The 20,392-nt window shown below is 50.4% G+C and overlaps 1 protein-coding gene across 3 annotated transcripts; it reads left to right on the top strand.

Annotated features, from left to right (window-relative positions):
- Positions 1–11: 11 nt before the first annotated feature.
- On the top strand, positions 12–19,915 carry LOC111836630 (transducin-like enhancer protein 4). Of its 3 annotated transcripts, none has more exons than XM_072704064.1 (20): positions 12–473; positions 5,038–5,135; positions 6,257–6,320; positions 8,461–8,505; positions 12,182–12,244; positions 12,532–12,606; positions 13,167–13,335; positions 13,477–13,493; positions 13,907–14,044; positions 14,428–14,529; positions 14,975–15,145; positions 15,250–15,379; positions 15,740–15,909; positions 16,019–16,095; positions 16,334–16,583; positions 16,721–16,968; positions 17,250–17,397; positions 17,541–17,691; positions 17,975–18,051; positions 18,752–19,915. In XM_072704064.1, the coding sequence occupies exons 1-20, from the start codon at positions 450–452 to the stop codon at positions 18,857–18,859; spliced, it is 2,325 nt and encodes a 774-aa protein (XP_072560165.1). In that variant the 5' UTR covers positions 12–449; the 3' UTR covers positions 18,860–19,915. The 3 variants fall into 3 exon arrangements, with proteins under 3 accessions (XP_072560165.1, XP_072560166.1, XP_072560164.1); XM_072704065.1 differs by having other exon boundaries at positions 13,164–13,335; positions 14,428–14,481; XM_072704063.1 differs by having other exon boundaries at positions 13,164–13,335.
- The last annotated feature ends 477 nt before the right edge of the window (positions 19,916–20,392 follow it).

Below are 20,392 nucleotides of genomic sequence, written 5' to 3'. Positions count from 1 at the left end.
AGTGGGGGGGGGGGGTGGTCGCTCTTAAATTCACATTTGGATGGTGGAGCGTGTTTATGTTTGGATTTTCCTGGGGAGGGTCGGCGAAAGGTCTAGAAGAAAGGGGAGGGGGGAGCAGTTTGCACAGCTTATTTTTGAGAGCACTTTGATGCCATGATTTCTCGGGGGAACTCCAACTTCCTCGCAAGCCGTTGGCAGGAGTGAGAAGCAGGTCTCCCTCAGAACCGAAAGGTACCGAGCGTGGAAGAGGACGTCCCTGACTCGCCCCTCAGCCGGCACCCACAGACCTGGCGGATCTGCTTCTGGCGGGAGTTCCAGGACGGAGCGCGGCCCTCAACTTGTCTGGGAGGTTCTGTATTCCCTGGGGCCCTGTGTGAGGAGAACTTAAGGTTGGGGGGGGGTCACAGTTGGCTGTCAAGTGAACCACAGGCTCATCCTCTCCTGAGATCATGTACCCACAAGGACGGCACCCGGTAAGTACTCCTGACTCCCACAATTCCCTTGAACTAAGTCATAGGGCTGCTGCTGGGGCCAGAATTTTTTTTTGGGGGGGGTGGTATGCAAGAGGAAGTGTATTGATTTGGAATTTCAGTTATTAGCATATTCTGTGGGCATCGCTGTCTGATCTACATCACTTAGTATTTGCAGAGTGCTGAGGTGCTAGGCTTGGTGTGTCTTTGCTTAAACAACTTTGGATGGCTGCCATAGCCTAAGGGTGCAGCATAAATTCCTTCCTGGGATTTGAACCCTTTGATCAAAGGTGCAGGTCATTAACCCGAGATTGTGCTGGAGATAGACTGGAGGCCAGCCGTGCCACCTCTCGTGCGACGGTGACATCGCCGCCACAGCAGGGCGGCAGACAAATACGCGGCGGCCATCATACCGCAGATGGTGATCCGTGGTCGGTCGGCGGAGGAGGTCAGTTTCCTCCATCCAGCAAAAGCCCCTTCGTATTGCAGCTCGCCTCCCCCCCACCCCCGCACCCGTCGGCTCGCCCCCCTCCCCGGCTAGTGTGAGGGGATTTGCAGTCGGTATCTTTCGTAAGTGATGAATATGGGTCACAGGCTGCGGCCTGTGTCCCTTTCCTGGGGCCTGTCACTGCCGCCAGTGAAATAAAACACTGCGAATCGCAGCCAGTGCGGTGATCCTAAAAGCCAGCAGAGGGGCAGGAGGGACATGCTACTGTACAGCAAAAGGGCAGAATGAAACCGAAGACGACGTATAACGGAGCTTCTGACAGGGCACCACACTTACGTTTGATGTTTTTTTTTTTTTTGAGCAAGAAAATTGGAGCTCCGGGTCTGATTATACGCCCAGAGGGAATATTTGTTTTGGAGCGTTACATGGCAAAGGGCTTAGGAAGCTACTATGCTCCGGGGGGAGGAGGGTAATGGGACATTAAGTTGTGCTCATCGAGGAGACGTGCGGCGAGCAACTGCCTCTATGTGTAAACCAGTAGTGCGGCATTGTGTCTCTGTCGGTGCATGTGCAAGCGTGTCTCCGTACTTGTGTGCATGTGCGCGCTCCTGCTAGGACATGAGCGCTCGGCCAGCAGCGAGCCGGGTGCTTCGCTATCAGAATTATCTGGAGCACCCGGAACCTGCAGGAATTTCTCCAAAGCGGTCCAGAACGAGTCACGGAACCTCTCCAGATGCAGTGCGAGGGCAGTGAGGGCATCGGCCTCTAGACCGGGAATGTAGAGCTGCGAACGGCGACCGTCTGTCCATCAAGGCTGCGATCTGATCTGCCATGTGGAAGCGAGAGGTTTAAGGATCCACATCTCTGTCCATCCGCACTGAGTGGCTGCAGGAGTAAAACAAGGAGAGACAGATGAGGGATAAAAAAAAAGAAAAAGTAATTACCAGTAAATGAGGAATGGAAGAGAAGTTGCGAGTGGAAAAACACAGAGACAGGAATATGGCAGCTGAGATGTGACTCATTTGTGATCGTGAATGTCACTGTATCTCTCACAAGTGCAAACTTCACATGTCTGCGATCCGCGTGTGAATGTGCACACACCACCATACTCTGCGGGATGCCTACTGACTGTGCGCGTCTGGATGGTGTGTACATGAGCGCAAGAATAATCCAGATCACGGTGAACTGAGCACGTGTCGGCGTGTGAGAGTGAGAGTCACATGTGAAGTTGTTGCTGTTTTGACACGAACACATTTTTTGTACGCAGCTGCATGTTGATCGGCGCATGTGCTATGCGACCACTTCTTGTGTGTGTCCACTTACGCCTGAATCATCAGTAAACATGGCTGCCTCATTTGAAGCTAAACTGGGCAGAACTCCCTCCAGCAGCCTGGCTGAGTAACGTTTAAAAAGCAAATGCTTTTAAGTCATTAGCCAGATGCAAAGTCACACCCGTTCCCGTTTGGTGGGCCAAGCGCCGATTCGGTGCCAGCCCTGGGCCAGCTTCTCCCTGCAGTGTCATCGCTCCTTTCTTACAGAAAAAAATGGGGCTATTAAGAGCTGACCTTGGTCTGGCGTCAATGCCGATCCCTCAGTAACTCCAGGTCCCCAGACACTTTCTCCGAAGCAGCAGTGAAAGCTGAGTGCTGTTTGCCACTCAGAAGCCTGAGGATTAAAGTGCACAGGCTGAACGTTATGAAATGACCCCGAGCAGGACGCCAGGGTACCACCGTTCTGCCCCTTAGCCCTCCTGGGTCGTCGGCAGTTCATGCTTTTCAGTAGCTATGTGCTGTGAGAAATTTCCCAGAAAAATGTCATCAATAATTAAAAAGCTCACTTTGGCATTGAAGACTGGTGCCTGAAACAACACACCAAAAAAAAACCCATAGCATTTAGATCATTACAAAGGCAAAGGACTGGGTGTCCCAGCAAAGGAGATGAAATAGGTGACAAACAGCCCTTCCAGCCCTCTTAGGGTTTGAGTTACATGAAAGGTGACCTCTGGCTTTTGGTGTGGAGGAAGCCACGTATTTCCAAGGAAGAGGAGGAAATTTGAAAGGCTACTGAAGGGTAAAAACACCATCCTCTAGTTTGAGACACACTTTGCTGTCTGTTTGTATTCCCGATTTTCCCATCCCCTCCAGCACTAATCCTGTTAGAACAGAGGACAGTGCTAACACAGATTATGTTAGAGCAGAGGACAGTGCTAACACAGGTTCGGTTAGAACAGAGGACAGTGCTAACACAGATTATGTTAGAGCAGAGGACAGTGCTAACACAGGTTCCGTTAGAACAGAGGACAGTGCTAACACAGATTATGTTAGAGCAGAGGACAGTGCTAACACAGGTTCGGTTAGAACAGAGGACAGTGCTAACACAGGTTCGGTTAGAACAGAGGACAGTGCTAACACAGGTTCGGTTAGAACAGAGGACAGTGCTAACACAGGTTCGGTTAGAACAGAGGACAGTGCTACTACAGGTCCTGTTAGAGCAGAGGACAGTGCTAACACAGGTTCCTTTAGAACAGAGGACAGTGCTAACACAGGTCCTGTTAGAGCAGAGGACAGTGCTAACACAGGTCCTGTTAGAGCAGAGGACAGTGCTAACACAGGTTCCTTTAGAACAGAGGACAGTGCTAACACAGGTTCGGTTAGAACAGAGGACAGTGCTAACACAGGTTCGGTTAGAACAGAGGACAGTGCTAACACAGGTTCGGTTAGAACAGAGGACAGTGCTAACACAGGTTCCTTTAGAACAGAGGACAGTGCTAACACAGGTTCCGTTAGAACAGAGGACAGTGCTAACACAGGTTCCGTTAGAACAGAGGACAGTGCTAACACAGGTTCCTTTAGAACAGAGGACAGTGCTAACACAGGTTCCGTTAGAACAGAGGACAGTGCTAACACAGGTTCCGTTAGAACAGAGGACAGTGCTAACACAGGTTCCGTTAGAACAGAGGACAGTGCTAACACAGGTTCCGTTAGAACAGAGGACAGTGCTAACACAGGTTCCGTTAGAACAGAGGACAGTGCTAACACAGGTTCCTTTAGAACAGAGGACAGTGCTAACACAGGTCCTGTTAGAGCAGAGGACAGTGCTAACACAGGTTCCTTTAGAACAGAGGACAGTGCTAACACAGGTTCCTTTAGAACAGAGGACAGTGCTAACACAGGTTCCGTTAGAACAGAGGACAGTGCTAACACAGGTTCCGTTAGAACAGAGGACAGTGCTAACACAGGTTCCTTTAGAACAGAGGACAGTGCTAACACAGGTCCTGTTAGAGCAGAGGACAGTGCTAACACAGGTTCCTTTAGAACAGAGGACAGTGCTAACACAGGTCCTGTTAGAGCAGAGGACAGTGCTAACACAGGTTCCGTTAGAACAGAGGACAGTGCTAACACAGGTTCGGTTAGAACAGAGGACAGTGCTAACACAGGTTCCGTTAGAACAGAGGACAGTGCTAACACAGGTTCGGTTAGAACAGAGGACAGTGCTAACACAGGTTCCGTTAGAACAGAGGACAGTGCTAACACAGGTTCCGTTAGAACAGAGGACAGTGCTAACACAGGTTCCGTTAGAACAGAGGACAGTGCTAACACAGGTTCCTTTAGAACAGAGGACAGTGCTAACACAGGTCCTGTTAGAGCAGAGGACAGTGCTAACACAGGTTCCTTTAGAGCAGAGGACAGTGCTAACACAGGTTCTGATAAAAGTGCAGGATAGCCACAAAAAATAAGCAGAGTGTACTGCTAACATTGGTTCAGCACTAGTTTTAATATAACAGGCTGAGAAAGATGTCACCTGTCTTACTTCTTTAACTTAGCCTATACCATTAATAGAGCTAATGGCCCACCAGCATACTGGAGCTGCGTTTGTCAGTCCTGGTGCCTTTAATCTCAAAGGAAACAGTGTGCAGCTTTTGGGATCCTTCCATTTTTATCAGAAGTTATTCATATGGAGTCAGCTTATGAAAATTTTATCTTGAGTTAATAATTCAAAGTGAGCTCATTAAGTGTCTGCAGTGGAGCCATCGTGGCTAAGCTCAACAATAACGGCTAGCGAGGCTTGGAGGTGACGTGTAGCGATGATGGTCACTCTCCACTCTGCTGCCTGTCCCAGGTGCCCCTGCAGTCTGCCCAGCCCTTGAAATTCACTGTCCTGGAAACCCTGGACCGCATCAAGGAGGAGTTTCAGTTCTTCCAGGCCCAGTACCACAGGTAGGCCTCTCTCCATATGTAGGTGTGGCACTGCAAGTGTACTACAGGTTAGGCTAATGCTACAGGTTAGGCAAGCGCTGCAGGTAAGGTTTACACTACAGGTAAGGCTAGTGCTACAGGTTATGCTAACGCTACTGGTAAGACTTACATTACAGGTTAGGCAAGTGCTACAGGTAAGGCTTACACTACAGGTAAGGCTAGTGCTACAGGTTATGCTAGCGCTACCAGTAAGACTTACATTACAGGTTAGGCTAGTGCTACAGGTTAGGCTAGCACTACATGTTAGGCTAATGCTACAGGTTAGGCAAGCGCTACAGGTAAGGCTTACACTACAGGCAAGGCTAGTGCTACAGGTTATGCTAGCGCTACCGGTAAGACTTACATTACAGGTTAGCCTAGTGCTACAGGTTAGGCTAGCACTACAGGTTAGGCTAATGCTACAGGTTAGACAAGCGCTACAAGTAAGGCTTACACTACAGGCAAGGCTAGTGCTACAGCTAAGGCTAAAGCTACAGGTTAGGCTTACACTACAGATTTGGCTAGTGCTACAGGTTAGGCTAAAGCTACAGGTTAGGCTAGCACTACTGGTTATGCTAATACAGGGTTGGCAATTTTCACACATCTGGTGTGACACTCATGGTTTCAGACTCTCATGCTCACACAAGAAATCTTATGGGAAATCTAAATTTTTCCATTATAAACCTAAAATTGGCAAAAATGTTGGGGTAGCTTGCAGACCCTACAGACTATTTACAAAGCAATAAACCTGTTACATACAGGTAAATGCATGTGCATGTGTGTGCAGACTTGTCTCGAAAATCTCACGCCAGCCAGCTGAAAAAAATTCACAACCCTGGGCTAGTGCTACAGGTAAGGCTGATGGTACAAGTTAGGCTAACAGTACAGGTTAGGGTAGCGCTATAGGTTAGGGTAGTGCTACATGTATTTGTTGCATGTGATCTGGTCCACAAGTCTGACTTTCAGGCGGTTAGAGGCGTACTTGTGGATCTTCTTGTGAAATGTTCAGCGTGAGACGGCTGTGGCCGTGAACAGTCCTGCTGGGCTGCACGCGCCTGTCGGGCCACGTCACGGAGACACTAATTTCCCATGTGCTCTTGCAGCTTGAAGCTGGAGTGCGAGAAACTGGCCGGCGAGAAGACTGAGATGCAGAGGCACTACATCATGGTGAGTGAGAGCCTCCCCCGCAGCCGCCCCCCCCCCCCCCAGGACGACAGCTTGTCATTTCGGTGCCATCCTTTGCCTCTCGGTCTTCTGTCCGACGTACAACGGTGACACCAGGGTTAGCATTCTCGGAGCGTGCTAAAGACCAGGCTACTCCCCCTCCGCACAAGGATTTCAGAGGAACAATGTGCTCCTTCATACAGCGGAAGAGGAAGAGACCTTGTAGCCCGTCCTCAACCCCCCCCCTCATACCCCCACCACAGCAACGAGGCTCCCTGTGACATTCAGCTGACCTGCCGATACATCCTGCACATTATCTGCCCGGCCGGATCCGTCCGGCATCCGAGCCAAGGGCTGGCCGACAGCACAAGGCCCCCATGGGGCCCGCACGGGGCCCGCACGAGGTCCACACGGGGCCAGAGTCCATATCGTGGGGAACGGCACCGCTTCAAAACCCAAACGCAAGTCCAGAATCGGCACTTAGACAAGCGCAGATGGGTTCCGTTTTCATGTCTGTGTTATGTGTGTGTGTGTGTGTGTGTGTTCACAGCAGCTTAGAGGGAGAGAGAGAGGGAGGGAGAGGGTGAGACAAGGAGGGAAGAGGAAAGTAAAGGAGAGCAGGAGATGGGGGGGCGTAGCATATGGGGGGGAATACAAGCACGGACGCGTAAATAATATGAAGTAACAATGACCCTCTTCATTTGACAGAGGAAAATGCCCACAGGCTAAATTTAGGGGCTTGCAGCTAACAGAGTCACCATGTACATTGGGACTCATGTTGACAGACATCCAGTTCTTTTTATAAGTACATAATTTATTCCTCTCTTATTTATTTTTTTTAATATATGTGGTACTGAATGTTCTTGCTGATCAGTTGTCAGGTCAGGGACGGGAGGATTTATTGGGAGAGACGTCTGGCAGAGCACCACGTGCGGGCGAATCTAATCTAATCGTTCAGAGGCTTCTTAAACGATAACCCCCCCCGCCCCTACCCACACTGACCCCGCCCACTACCCTCCGATGGGAACATACGCCCTCTGTTGGTTGCAGCAGAGGCAGGTGGTGACATCACCATCTTCCCAGCAGGTCATTCATCCGGTTGGGCTTCTCAGTTCTAAAAACGTTCTAGAAGATGCATACAAAGTAATGTGGAAAAAGATTATTATTATTACTATTGTTATTGTTGTTGTTTATAAGAATAGTAACAATGTTGGGAAATTAACACTGGTGGACACTGCTAACAAAACCACTCAGAGAGTGACAAAAGCAGGAAGTAAGCATGTTTGTCACTGTATTCTGGGATCACCTTGCTCTATTTTGTGTTCTAAGAGCTGCTTGTTAAGCAGTTCTGTGGATCAGTGTTTCCAAATCCGGTCCTCAGGGACCCACAGCCGGTCCACATTTTTGCTCCCTCCGAGCACCCTGCCAAACAGTCCACATTTTTTTCTGGGAGAGAGCAGGAACGTGAACTACCTTTGGTCCCTGAGGACTGGATCGGGAAACACTGATGTACAATGCTGCCTAACAAGCAGCTGTCCCCTCTAAGTGGAATTCGGAATCACGGCTGTTCTCAGATCAGAGTTTTTGTGGAGGGGGCAGGTGTGGATGAAAGGGAGACTGACCTTCATCCAAACCTCTCTCAGACAAGCACACCTCAGTTGGAACACTCCATCAACGCTTAATTTCGGCTGCTTCATATATCCCATCAAGGGATGCATTATTTTTCAGAGACTCTTCCTTAAAATGACGTGTGTATTTACTGTATCTATGTGTGTCTGTGTATGTGTGTGTCACAGTATTTGAGGCAGAAAGCTACACAATGACCCAACAGCACAGTCACCGTGACAACCACGTGTGTGACAGAAGGCTCTCTCTCCTAACCCCACCCAACCCTTGAAATGTATTGTAATAACTGCCAGACTCAGGCATCACAGCGGCAGGAAGGAGAGAGAGAGACACACACAGACACACAACCCTGTTTGAAAGAGAATGTGCTCTTTAATATCAGCCCATTAAAGTACCACACTTTTGCACAGTATTGTATATGCTGCTTTTTTCAACATCTGTGAAATCACAAATCCCGGATTTTAATATTACAATAATAACATCACTTTTTTTAATGGTGGTTTGTGTTTTTTTCCAGTACTACGAGATGTCGTACGGCCTGAACATCGAAATGCACAAACAGGTAAGCTGCCCTCTGCTCTGCTCTCTTCCCATGATGCTCTGGGAAGCCGATTTCCAGGCTCACCCCTCCCACGATGAGAATTGCTCTGCTTCGTCCAAGCCTGTGCAGGCCTCCTGTGAAGATTTCTCCCTACTGAATTTCAGTTTCGTTCAAGGTCCCAAATGTGTGTGTGTGTGTGTGTGGGGGGGGGGGGGGGGTATTGAGGTTTTCAGGTGTGACCCATGCTTTGAAGACTCAGATGAACAGGGGTACATGCCTACAGTCACGTCAGTCAAACAGTCCTGTGTACATTTCCTATGGAGCATATTAGTTTTGTCTGGTGGAGTTTTGTCTGGTGGAGTTTTGTCTGGTGGTTTCTCAGTTAGACTGCAGATCTGACAAAGATCCCTCTGCGTCAGAACATTAATGGGTCCCTGTGGGTGCAAGTAAAAGCATAATTATCACGGGGAGCAGTCAAGCATTGTATGTGCTCTGCCTTTCATTATTAATGTCAACAATTAATCCCTCACGTACATCATTTCCTTACCACACTCCCTGGGCGTCACTCTCCACGTGCTCTCTGAGGTCTCCTCAAAGACCAGCAGCGCTATATATTTCAGCGCCCCCTGATTATCGTGATTCATAGTTATTGTATTGAAAATTAGTTGATTTGTTTAATTGTTTGGTTGGCAGAGGAGTAGAACAAACAAACGGAACGGCCTGGGGTGCCAAAGGAGCGCTTTGGGAATTGCTCACGCTTCTGTCATAGCTGAGGTCTTTATTCAGCTCGTCTGACTGTATCACAATCTAAATCTTTCCAGTGTGAATGTGTTATCAAAGGAATTATCTAAGTGCGCTTATGTCCTAATCAATTATTCACCATTTATTTGATTTCTGAGTCTCTAATGCTTCATTTTTCCATGGCTTTCAATAAATCATTGATTCAGAGTAACAGTAAGCACAAATGGAAATACGGAAATAATTCGTATATGAATTTAGAATATTTATAATAGAATATCTGTGTAACTGCATATCTTAAAACCAATTTGGACACGTCTTAGTACTTTAAAAGAATTCTTAATAGTGAATTAAGATGAATTCTGTTTTTGCTGTTTTTAGTGGGTTTTTTTGTGTTCGTGTCCCCTGCTTCTTGAGGTAGGCTCCAGACTAATGGCGACCATAGGTGATCAAGAGTGATAGATTATATATAGCACGATCAAGAGTGATTAAGCTGAAGCTGAAACTTTGAGGCGTCCATCGTGCCCTGCACAGGAGGCATGGTGTTGACAGTCTATAGTGACCCTGCATTTTGTTGTCTGGGCAGAAGTTGGTCAGCACTGTATTTATAGCCCCCCCTCTGGCATCCTCTGGGGGGGCCCTTGGCCGGGCAATTCAAGGGAGTCACGACGCCGATTTGGGCCTGACTGAACTCTGCAGCATGGGTCACGTTCTGGCCAAATGTGACAGCCTTCCTCCCCCAGCTTATGCACACGAGGGTGAAATGTGAGAGGGGGGGAAATTAGCAAACCGTTAGCGCCTCGCCACGACCACTTGTGATCTTAGGACGTCTGTGCCGTTGCGTGCTAATGCAGTAATGGGGCTGCTGCCGGCCCACTTCTCTCACTTCGGGAGCAGGAGTAGGATCTTCCTGTAGGGCCTTGGTAGAGGTATAAGCCGGCCAGGGTGCCAGCAAGAGGCGGAGCCATGGTGTTAGTTTATGCACTTCCATCACTGGCAGCCAGGTGGCACTGCTGTGTCTCAGTGTATCACTTTTACTTATTTATTTGAAGTGTTTATCCAAAGACTTGTAAGTAGAAGGAAGGGTTACAATGCTCCCTGAGATTTGAACCCACGACCTCGGCATCATTGGCACAATGCTGTACGTGTTGAGCTACAGGAGCTTAGTCTTTGTCTGATAGGCATGCATTATGTTTCATAGCAGTCCACTGTGTGTTCTGTGTCGCTGTGGTGTCGACCCAGATCAGCTTCATGTACAACAGGGGTCACCAACCCTTTTGAAACTGAGAGCTACTTCACGGGTACCGAGCCATACGAAGGGCTACCAGTTTGATACACTCTTTTTAAATCCTGTATAATAAACATGTTTTAAATGCTTTTTTTTTTAGATATTGTCATTTTCAAATCTATATAAATGCAAATGTGATTAAAGAAGAATAGCAACAGGATAAAATTAAATTTTAGACGCTGCTCACCGGTGAGTTGTGCTATTTTTAGAACAGGTCCGCGGGCAACTCATGTGGTCCTTGGGGACATCCTGGTGCCCACGGGCACTATGTTGGTGACCCCTGATGTACAATATAAGCTGCAGTCGGGTTGCAGACTAAAACTATTCTCTTTTACTTACTTTACTTCCAGTATATTGAAATTTAAACCTGGAGAGCAAACAGTATTGCATCTGTCCGTCTCCTCTGCTGAAATCTTGGGTTGTTCTTCAGTTTTCTGTTTTTTTTTTGGTGATGAGCTGGATTAGGAGCATGCAGGTTTCTGGGCCAGCTAAGGAGGACTATAAGGAAACACCGCGTGTGTGTGTGTGTGTGTGTGTGTGTGAGAGAGAGAGAGATTTATGATCTGCGAGAATTGCGTCACCCTGCTGGAATGACCAGGTGGTGTTCAGTATCACACACTGCCTGATCTCATGCTGTTCTGGTTCTTGCTATATGCTTATTCTATCTGTTATGGGCTTTTTTTGTTTACTGTTTGTTTGTTTGTTTGTGTACCTCCATTGTTCGGCGACTCCAGATGCTTGTTTGTTTACGTCTGTTTTGCCTGCTCTATTCTACGGCTTTGCCTGCATGTTTGTTCGTGTATCGGAGCTTATTTTACAGCCTGTTTGCTCTTTCCTGTGCTTTCCTGATGTGGAGGCCCACTGCCTCGCCAGAGGTTAATGCATCGGCACAGACGTGACCAGACGCATGCTGTTAGAGGATGCCGGCCTTGGCAGCGGTCGCCAGCGTGTTTGGACAGATTGGCATCACTTAGCTGGCAGAAACGGCCCACACGCACGCCGGGGGGCTGTTCAAATAAACTCTGATTCTGAAACAGCAGCAGATTTTATAGGATGGTATCTTTACTGAAGTACAATGATGGCTGCCTTTGCTTCCTCTCTGAAAGGGCTGTGCTTTCTGTTTGTTTGTGTGTGTGGGTCAGATATACATTACATTGTGGGGATCAAATGTCCCACAAAATGATAAAAACATGTTATTTTGACTTGTGGGGACCATTTGTTTTGGTCTCCATAAGGGGAAATTCAATTTAATAAAAATCTGTGACTGCAATCAAAAAACTAAAAAAGCCAAAAGTCTTATACTTTGTTTGGTTACTTATGGTTAAGGTTAGGGGTGGGTAGGAGTTAAGGGTGTCATTGTTGGAATTTGGGTTTTGCCCATAGAAATGAATGAAGAGTCCCCACAAAGATATGAGTAAAGGTTTGTCTGCCTGTGTAGTGTGTGTGTCTGTATGTGCGTGTGTCTGTATGGGTTTGTGTGTCTGTGTTTCTGTGTGTCTATGTGAGATTATGTGTGTCTTTGAGTGCCTGCGCCGTGTGTTTATCTGTGTGAGAGTGTGTATGTCTGGGTGTGTCTTTGTCTGTGTGCCTGTGTATCTTACGTGTGCGTGTGTCTGTGTTGCGTGAAGTTACGTGTGGTTGGCATTCTCAGAGCTGCACACTGTGTTGCAGGCGGAGATCGTGAAGCGCCTCAGTGCCATCTGTGCCCAGATCGTGCCCTTCCTGTCCCAGGAGGTGTGTAGGGTCCAAGCCCCGACACACTCACGCCCACACTACCGTGCTGCTGATCTGCATCCACTGCACTGATACTGATGTACCGATATAGTCACTCACTGTAGGCCCAGCCTAGCAGCACTGCATGCCAGTGATAAATCCTCTGCTTAACTTATAAGTCACTTTGGACAAAGGTGTCTGCCAAGTTTAAATGTTAAAAGTAATATCCATATAGCCACGCAGGGCTCTGCACCTGTTTTTCATAGTGTTCTTCTAGGCTTCTGACGTGGCATCTCCGTGTCCCGCAGCACCAGCAGCAGGTGGTCCAGGCCGTGGAGAGGGCCAAGCAGGTCACCATGGCCGAACTCAACGCCATCATCGGGGTGAGATCTCCGGAACTCCCCGGAACTCTCCGGAACTCCCCGGAACCTGCATCTTCTACATCACTAGCACTTAGCACTGCATTCACTGTATTACATTCTGTCATATAGCAGGTACATCAAAGTGACTTTCAGGCACAGGTAGAGCGTACAGCACCTTGTATTCTGGGGGGGGGGGGGGGGGGGCGGGCGGGTAGGGTCTGGGGGGGATTCCCTTATGCATATTGCATGCAGCCATCTCCTATCTAAGTACTAAACAGACGCAAACACGCTTTTATTTCGAGATCTGGCAGGATTGTACATATTCAGCATCGCTTGCCAGGAAGCGGACACTTTGCATTTAAGAAGTGGATAAAAAAAAACTATTTTTATAGAGATTGAAATTTTTTTCCTGTGGGAGCAACAGCAGGGGAACATCCTGGGATTTCAGAACTTAAACACTCAATATCAAAATGGAGCCCTAGTTGAAGTGGTGAGCCCCCTGCTGGCCACAGCTGAAACTGACAGGAGCCTGCCTGTGGGGGTGGGCCTTTCTGACCCTCTGCCGGCTTCCTCCGCAGCAGCAGCAGCTCCAGCACCTGTCTCACCACACCCCCGGCATGCCCCTGGCCCCCCACCCCGCAGCGGTGTCCCTGGGGGGCAGCGCCGGGCTCATGGCTCTTTCCGGGGCACTTGGCGGGATTGCACACCTGGGCAAGGACGACCGTGGCCACTTGGACGAGCAACTAAGAGGTAGAAATGTTGGAGGTCAGGGTTAAATCTCTGGGGTTGATCTTGCCTGCTGTGGAGCTGAGCTGTTGACTTCTCTACGCCCCCCCCCCCCCCCCCACCCCCACCCCCACCGCTGACCCACTGGCCGTGTGCTGTTCCCAGCTGGCACACCAGGCAGGGTAAGTAGACTGACTTCCTGTTTCGTGCCATAAGTGCGTGCTGTGACTGGCCATGCACTGCTCCTGTATGCTCACGTGTGTGTCTCTTGTGTGTGAGTTATGTATTACATTGTGGGGACCAAATGTCCCCACGACGTGAAAAAAAAAACCTGTCATTTTGAGGATGTGGGGACTTTTTCGTCACAATGGGGAACTCAGTCTAGTAAAAATCTGTGACTGTAATCAAAAAACGAAAATAGCCAAAAGTCCTCTATTTCGTTTGGTTACTTATGGTAGAGGTCGTCATTGTTGTGATTAAGGTTTTTTTCCATAGATATGAATGGATGGTCCCCACAAAGACATGAATTCAAATGTGTGTGTGTGTGTGTGTGTGTGTGTGTGTGCATTGACATACATCCCTGTGCGCGTCACAGAGTAAGTCGGTGTCATCGACGGACAGCCAGCCCACAGAGGATCGGCAGGGCCCCTCGGGCGTCTTCCCAGCTCAGACAGCAGGGGGCGACGTCAAGAGGAAGCGCTGTGATGACAAAGAGCCCCCCACAGCACACTATGTAAGACCGCCGCACTGGTAATGGGGGTATATCCTATGCAGCCAAACGGCATCGCTCAAAAGGGTGAGGGTCCACTCTACGGCATCGCAGAGAGGTTAGATCCAAACATTACTCAAAGGTGTATAGTGAAAACATGTGCCTTGACCGTCGATATAATTACCTTTTATAGATCTTGGCAGGGTAATATGCAGCCATGCTACTTCAGAGCTGGGAACTGACTGGGGTTAATCATAAAAACTCGTTTTAGAAACGGAATAAAATGTGTCGACCCCTTGTGCACATCAGCGGTCTAAAAGCAGGGGGTGATGTCACCTCGAGTAGGATTATAACGTTAGACGCTGGCCCGTCATCAAACCCTGATTGGAGTCTTTCCTGTTTCGCAGGACAGTGAAGGGGACAAGAGTGAGGACAACCTGGAGGTGGACGTGTCCAATGAGGTGGCGTCATCGTTCTCTCCGCCCCGGTTCGCTTGTTTCCCACCCGCAGTGAGCACCCCCTGCCTTCACGCGCTTCGCTCGACGCGTCTGGCCGGAGGACCTGGGCGTCCGTCCTCACAGTCCCTTGCGGCCGATATCCATCATGACACTAGATGGTGCTGTTGTAACCTTAGAAACTCTTATCGCGCTCGGCGCCGTCAATCTGAGCTCGGCTGTGACAGCTGTGATCCTGCTTCGTGGGAAATCCGAGTCGCTCTCCGCAGATTCCCTAACCCAGCCCGAAACGCATGATTATTCCTGTAAGGGTCGCAGTGAAGGTTTTTCTGATGTGGTAGCCGCACAGGTTAGAATGCGACTTTAAATCCCGATCCGCCGTCACCTACGGAAACAGGCCGAGAGCCAGGCCTCCTTCCCGCTGTGAGTAACTGTACCCCGCGGCGTCGCCGTTCTCCGTAAGCAGGTTCGGCTGACACCCGCTGTCCCTCGCGTCTAGGAGCCCGCATCCCCGGCTGGCGGACCCCGCCCCGCCTGCTCCCCCCGGAGCAATGGGCCTGACCGGGAGCTGACCCTCCGGAAGGAGCCACGCGGGAGCCCCACCTCCCTGGGCCGCACCTCCCCGCCACCTCACAGCCCCCCGACTCCCAGTAAGGCCAGGGATTCCCAGGTAGACCCTCCGGAGGACACCGGCTCAGGCTGTATTAGCTATATTTGAGAGTCTGAGAATCTCTCACCTAACCCCCCCCCCCCTCACTGGTACTGTCTGCTCAGATGGAGAAATCAGCTTCCCCCTCCTCCAACTCGGGGACTCCTTCCCCCTCGCACCCGGACGCTCTCACCCCAGGCCCCAGCTCGTCCTGCCTGCGTTTGGCCAGCAAGTCGTCCTTGTCCGACCCCTTGGGTGAGGCTGATCCCCCCCCCCCCTCCTCGCCTATATTAAATCCCCCAGCCAAATCGATGCTGTTTCTCCAGGCAGATCTGCTGTCTTACAGCCAGCGTGTGGGTTCACGCAGAGTCCGTCGTTCGGCTCCCGCCAGACGTTTGTACTTCCTCTGCTCCATCTCTCCTTCCCTTCCTTCCCCGCTTTGTTGTAGCCCCTGATCTCTGCTTCTGAGAACCAGATGGATTTTTTTTGGCCGGGAAAAGGGGACAGGAATGAGTGCCAAAGCAACCAAGTTCTGAAAAAATAATGATACTTTTTTTTTTTTAAAAAAGCCCTGGACCTAAACCAGTACCTCTCTCCTTCCCTCTCTCACACCAGCCCTGCGGAGTCCGCTGTCTCTGTCCTCCGGCTCGTACCCGACTCATTTTGGGGCCGTTTCCCACGGGGGGCTGAACGGCGAGCTGGCCAGCCCTGGCGGCTTTGCGGGCGCTATAAGCCTCTCGCCACAAATGAGCACAGCTGTCGGAGGATATACCCGCAGCCCCATGGTGAGCCTCTCTGAGACATGCTAGCATGTGGACGCTGTCAAGAGAAAACGGTAATTGTGCTAAATTAAACTGAGCGTGATTCCCCTGCGCCGCCAAATTTCTTCTGTAGGTGGCGCATGAGTCTCGTTCGCACCTCAGGCCCCTGGGGGTGTCCTCGTCGGTTCCTGGCACAACAGGCAGCAAGCCGTAAGTTTATCTGGTTCTTCTGCAAGGCTTGGAAAGAGACAGTGGCCGCAACTGAGCCAAATTTTAAATCAGACTTCAATATCCGTTGACAGGTTAATTTCTGGACACATTACTCAAGTGTTACTGTCTGTCTGTAGCCAGAACTCTAATCTCAGTGTTACTGACCACAGTGTTCCAGTGTCAGTGTTACTATCCAGAGTGTTAACCCAGAGTCTCCTCTCCTCCCCTCCTGTCGCAGGGCCTACTCCTTCCACGTGAGCGCGGACGGGCAGATGCAGCCTGTACCCTTCCCCCCCGACGCCCTGCTGGGCCCCGGGATCCCGCGCCACGCCCGGCAGATCCACACGCTGAGCCACGGGGAGGTGGTGTGCGCCGTCACCATCAGCGCCTCCACGCGGCACGTCTACACCGGCGGCAAGGGCTGCGTGAAGGTGTGGGACATCAGCCAGCCGGGCAGCAAGAGCGCCATGGCCCAGCTGGACTGCCTGGTGAGCGCCGGCCGGACGGGGCTGTTAGCATTAGCCGCTCCGCTAGCATTTCTGGGGAGGATTCTCCAGCGGCATGAGCGTGTGCCGAGGGCCGAATGCGGCACCTTAACCGCAATGATTCTGTGTCACCTGATCAGAACAGAGACAACTACATCCGCTCCTGTAAGCTCCTCCCCGACGGGCGAACTCTGATAGTGGGAGGGGAGGCCAGCACCCTGTCCATCTGGGACCTGGCCACACCCACCCCCCGCATCAAGGCGGAGCTGACATCATCGGCCCCCGCCTGCTACGCTCTGGCCATCAGCCCCGACAACAAGGTTTGCTTCTCCTGCTGCAGCGACGGAAACATTGTGGTCTGGGACCTGCATAACCAGACCTTGGTCAGGTAAATATTGCCATGGGGGAGAGTTGAGGGGGGGGGGGCTTAGGATACACGGTAGGGGTGATACTAGGATATCTTAAGGTGGGCCTTAATTTATATAGGGGGGCCAACTTCATCATCAGCCAATGATTTATGTTTTGAATTGATGAGTGACAGGGAGAGGGCCAATCAGCTGGGGCTACTGCCCCTGTGGCCCCGCCCCTGTATTTACCCCTGTTACATACTGAAAAGTGAAGTATTAGCAAGTACCTGACAGTATGCCGACTGCTCCCTGGGCCTCCCAGACAGTTCCAGGGCCACACAGATGGGGCCAGTTGCATCGACATCTCCAACGACGGGACCAAGCTGTGGACGGGGGGGCTGGACAACACGGTGCGCGGGTGGGACCTGAGGGAGGGGCGGCAACTGCAGCAGCATGACTTCACCTCCCAGGTAAGGGGTGGGGCCGCAATGGGACAGACTGCAGCGATTGGTCAGTTCGGCCTCTGCGTTCACACCCCCTGCTCTGAGAACATTGAGTCTGCCTGGTTTACCTCACGTCTGCCTCCTGGCCCCCCCTCCTCCTCTCCGTCCAGATCTTCTCTCTGGGCCACTGTCCCACAGGAGACTGGCTGGCCGTAGGGATGGAGAGCAGCAACGTGGAGGTGCTGCACGTGTCCAAGCCCGACAAATACCAGCTGCACCTGCATGAGAGCTGCGTGCTCTCGCTCAAGTTCGCCTACTGCGGTATGTTACTTTGGGTCTCGTGTTGCCACCCGTACATTAAAGGCCTGTGAAAATTTCTTATAAAAATCCACCATGTAAAAGAAAACAGCGTTTACTGATTTTACAGGCAAAGCAGGATCGTAATGTTAGCATCCTATCACTCTGAGATTGTGGCAGTTGTGAGAAGCAAAATACTAAAAAGCGCATGTTGAAACAGTGCATGCACATCGTCAGATCTTATCAGGACTTAAGTATGCGAGCAAAATGCAACCTGCAGCAGTTGTGATGAGTTTGCATTTCACAGGGAAGTGGTTTGTGAGCACCGGCAAGGACAACCTCCTCAACGCATGGAGGACCCCCTACGGAGCCAGCATATTCCAGGTGGGGGGGCAATACCTTGAAGCAATAGCCTTGAAGTTTAACATGGTACAAGCAAACTGGACAGCTAGCTGTCTGAACAAACGTTATAATACTTCACCACACGATAACATGCGTCGTCCAGTTGCTGATCTGGGTCAGGGCCATGGAGGGTCTGGAACCTCTCCCACACAGCACAGCACAGCACAGCACAGCACAGCACAGCGTTCAGGGACTGTGTCCCATTTTACCCACTTTACCTCTGTGCAATGAATCTTGGGATATGTCGGGTTGCGAAGCATCCATTGGGTGGGTCCTTCGCCGACTTGGCAAAAGGATGCATTTGTAGACCACATGTGAAGGAGCCTTGGAAATGCGACAGCCTGCGCTGCTGCGACGCATTCGGTCTTCGAATGCAGCTTTCGAAGGGTGCAGCCCCTGAATTCAGAGACAGCCACAGATACACTATAGGCAAGTTAGCTTAACGTCATGCCTTTGTATTGCGGGAGGGAAGCAGGGTACTCGGGGCACCCAGACTGCGAGAGCAGAAGATGCAAACCCCATATACACAGAGAGGATGTGATATTCAAACCCACAATCCTGGGTGTGTGAGGCAACAGCGCCACCTACTGAGCCACCATCGCAAAAAATAAATGTTACTGACGGCAGAGTGCGGCGCATGTTCCTGTCCTGCTGACATCTGTTTCTTGTCACCCGTACACAGTCCAAGGAGTCGTCGTCGGTGTTGAGCTGTGACGTGTCACCGGACGACAAGTTCATCGTCACTGGCTCAGGGGACAAGAAGGCAACCGTGTATGAAGTCGTGTACTGAAGTCAGCAGTCAGGATGTCCCCTACCTTTCAGGATGTCCCCTAACCCAATTCCTCTCTTCTCCCCATCCCATCACTGCAAAGCAAGGCCTTCAGCTCAATTTGACCCCTCCCCAATCCACATCCAGCTTTGAGTGTGCTTGTCCCTGCCTCCAATTTGGCTTATATCGACCCCCTTACTATTTATTTATGTAGTGACGTAGACCTGAAAGCAAGTGACGTAGACCTGAAAGCAGGGACAGTCAGATGGTCCCTGGAGCTGTTGGGGATTAAGGACCCAGTGCTGAAAAGACACCTCGTTACACAGGGAGAGCACACCGCCGACCCTGAGATTTGAACCAACAACCTTCTGATCACAGGCAGAGTGTCCAAACTTGCTGAGCCACACATCTCTCCCCCCCCCCCCCACTTACAGCACTGACAGGGGGGGGGGGCTGTCAGAGGGCGTAATTCCTGTAGTTTCCTGATGAACAGTTAATGCGGTCAGAGAAAAGCCCACAAGGGACATTAATGCGACGCCACAGTAAAGCCGAATGCGATGACACTGAAAAAGAACAAGCTTCTGCATTAGTCCAACCAGCCCTGTAACGAGGGCCTGCCCCCCCGGGACAGGACAGAGGGGAAATCTGATATCACCTTCCATTGTGAGGTACAATTATACAAATGGCCAGACGTGCCCCCGCTTGCCTAATAAAAATTACACAGATGCTCTCGGCATCGTTTCCAAATTGCTTGTGTCTTGAAAACTCGTGCTGGTTGTACTGAACAAGCACTTCGTGGGTTTGAAAATACAATCAGGATCATTTTGAATTGTGGGACCTCGGATTGAGGTGGTTTGATGTCCGCGCGTACAGAGGGACACGGCAGCGATCACCCCTGCCGTGCTGCCCACGCTCGCCGGGTTCTGGGCCTGATGTTCCGGCCCGCGACGTGGGTGATCGCTCACTTGTCCGCAGAGACTCAAACACAATTACAGCACTTTTTTAAACCCTGTATTATTTGATCCTAATTATGGAATATTATTAAGGTATGCAAAATAAAGTTTTGTCTCGCTCTTGGCTGCGTTCTCGTAGTGTTCTTGACGAGGTTGATCTCAAAACCAGTCACACGGTCAAGCTTTTAACGACCTATTTGTGGAAGCATATGGGCAGATGTTTCAGAGTAACAGTGATTCACAATCTGCATAAGCAGTAATCTTCAGCAAATTAGTTGAAATCCAGCATGGAGGGTTAGGGTTAGGGTTTGAGTTTGGTGTTTGTGTTCCACAGGCCATAATAAACACTTCTGTCATTTCTGTTCACAGTCTTGAATGAGGTGTCCACAAAGATGTACAGTAGCAGTAAAAAAATTTGGACACGATAGTGTAGTATCACATGACTTGGCCACCTGACAATAGAAACGGTTTTTGGTGGAGTTTGACCAGAGAGTGAAGGAAAAGCAGCCAATGAGTGCTCAGCATTTGTGGGACCTCCTGCAGGACAGCTGGCAGAGCATCCCAGGAGGCCACCTCATGGAACTGGAGTAGAGGAGACTGT

Source organism: Paramormyrops kingsleyae, chromosome 21 (genome assembly GCF_048594095.1).
Source record: "Paramormyrops kingsleyae isolate MSU_618 chromosome 21, PKINGS_0.4, whole genome shotgun sequence".
Classification (NCBI taxonomy): domain Eukaryota; kingdom Metazoa; phylum Chordata; class Actinopteri; order Osteoglossiformes; family Mormyridae; genus Paramormyrops; species Paramormyrops kingsleyae.
Note: the sequence above shows the minus strand (reverse complement) of the source record. Positions and strands in the feature narration are given on the sequence as shown.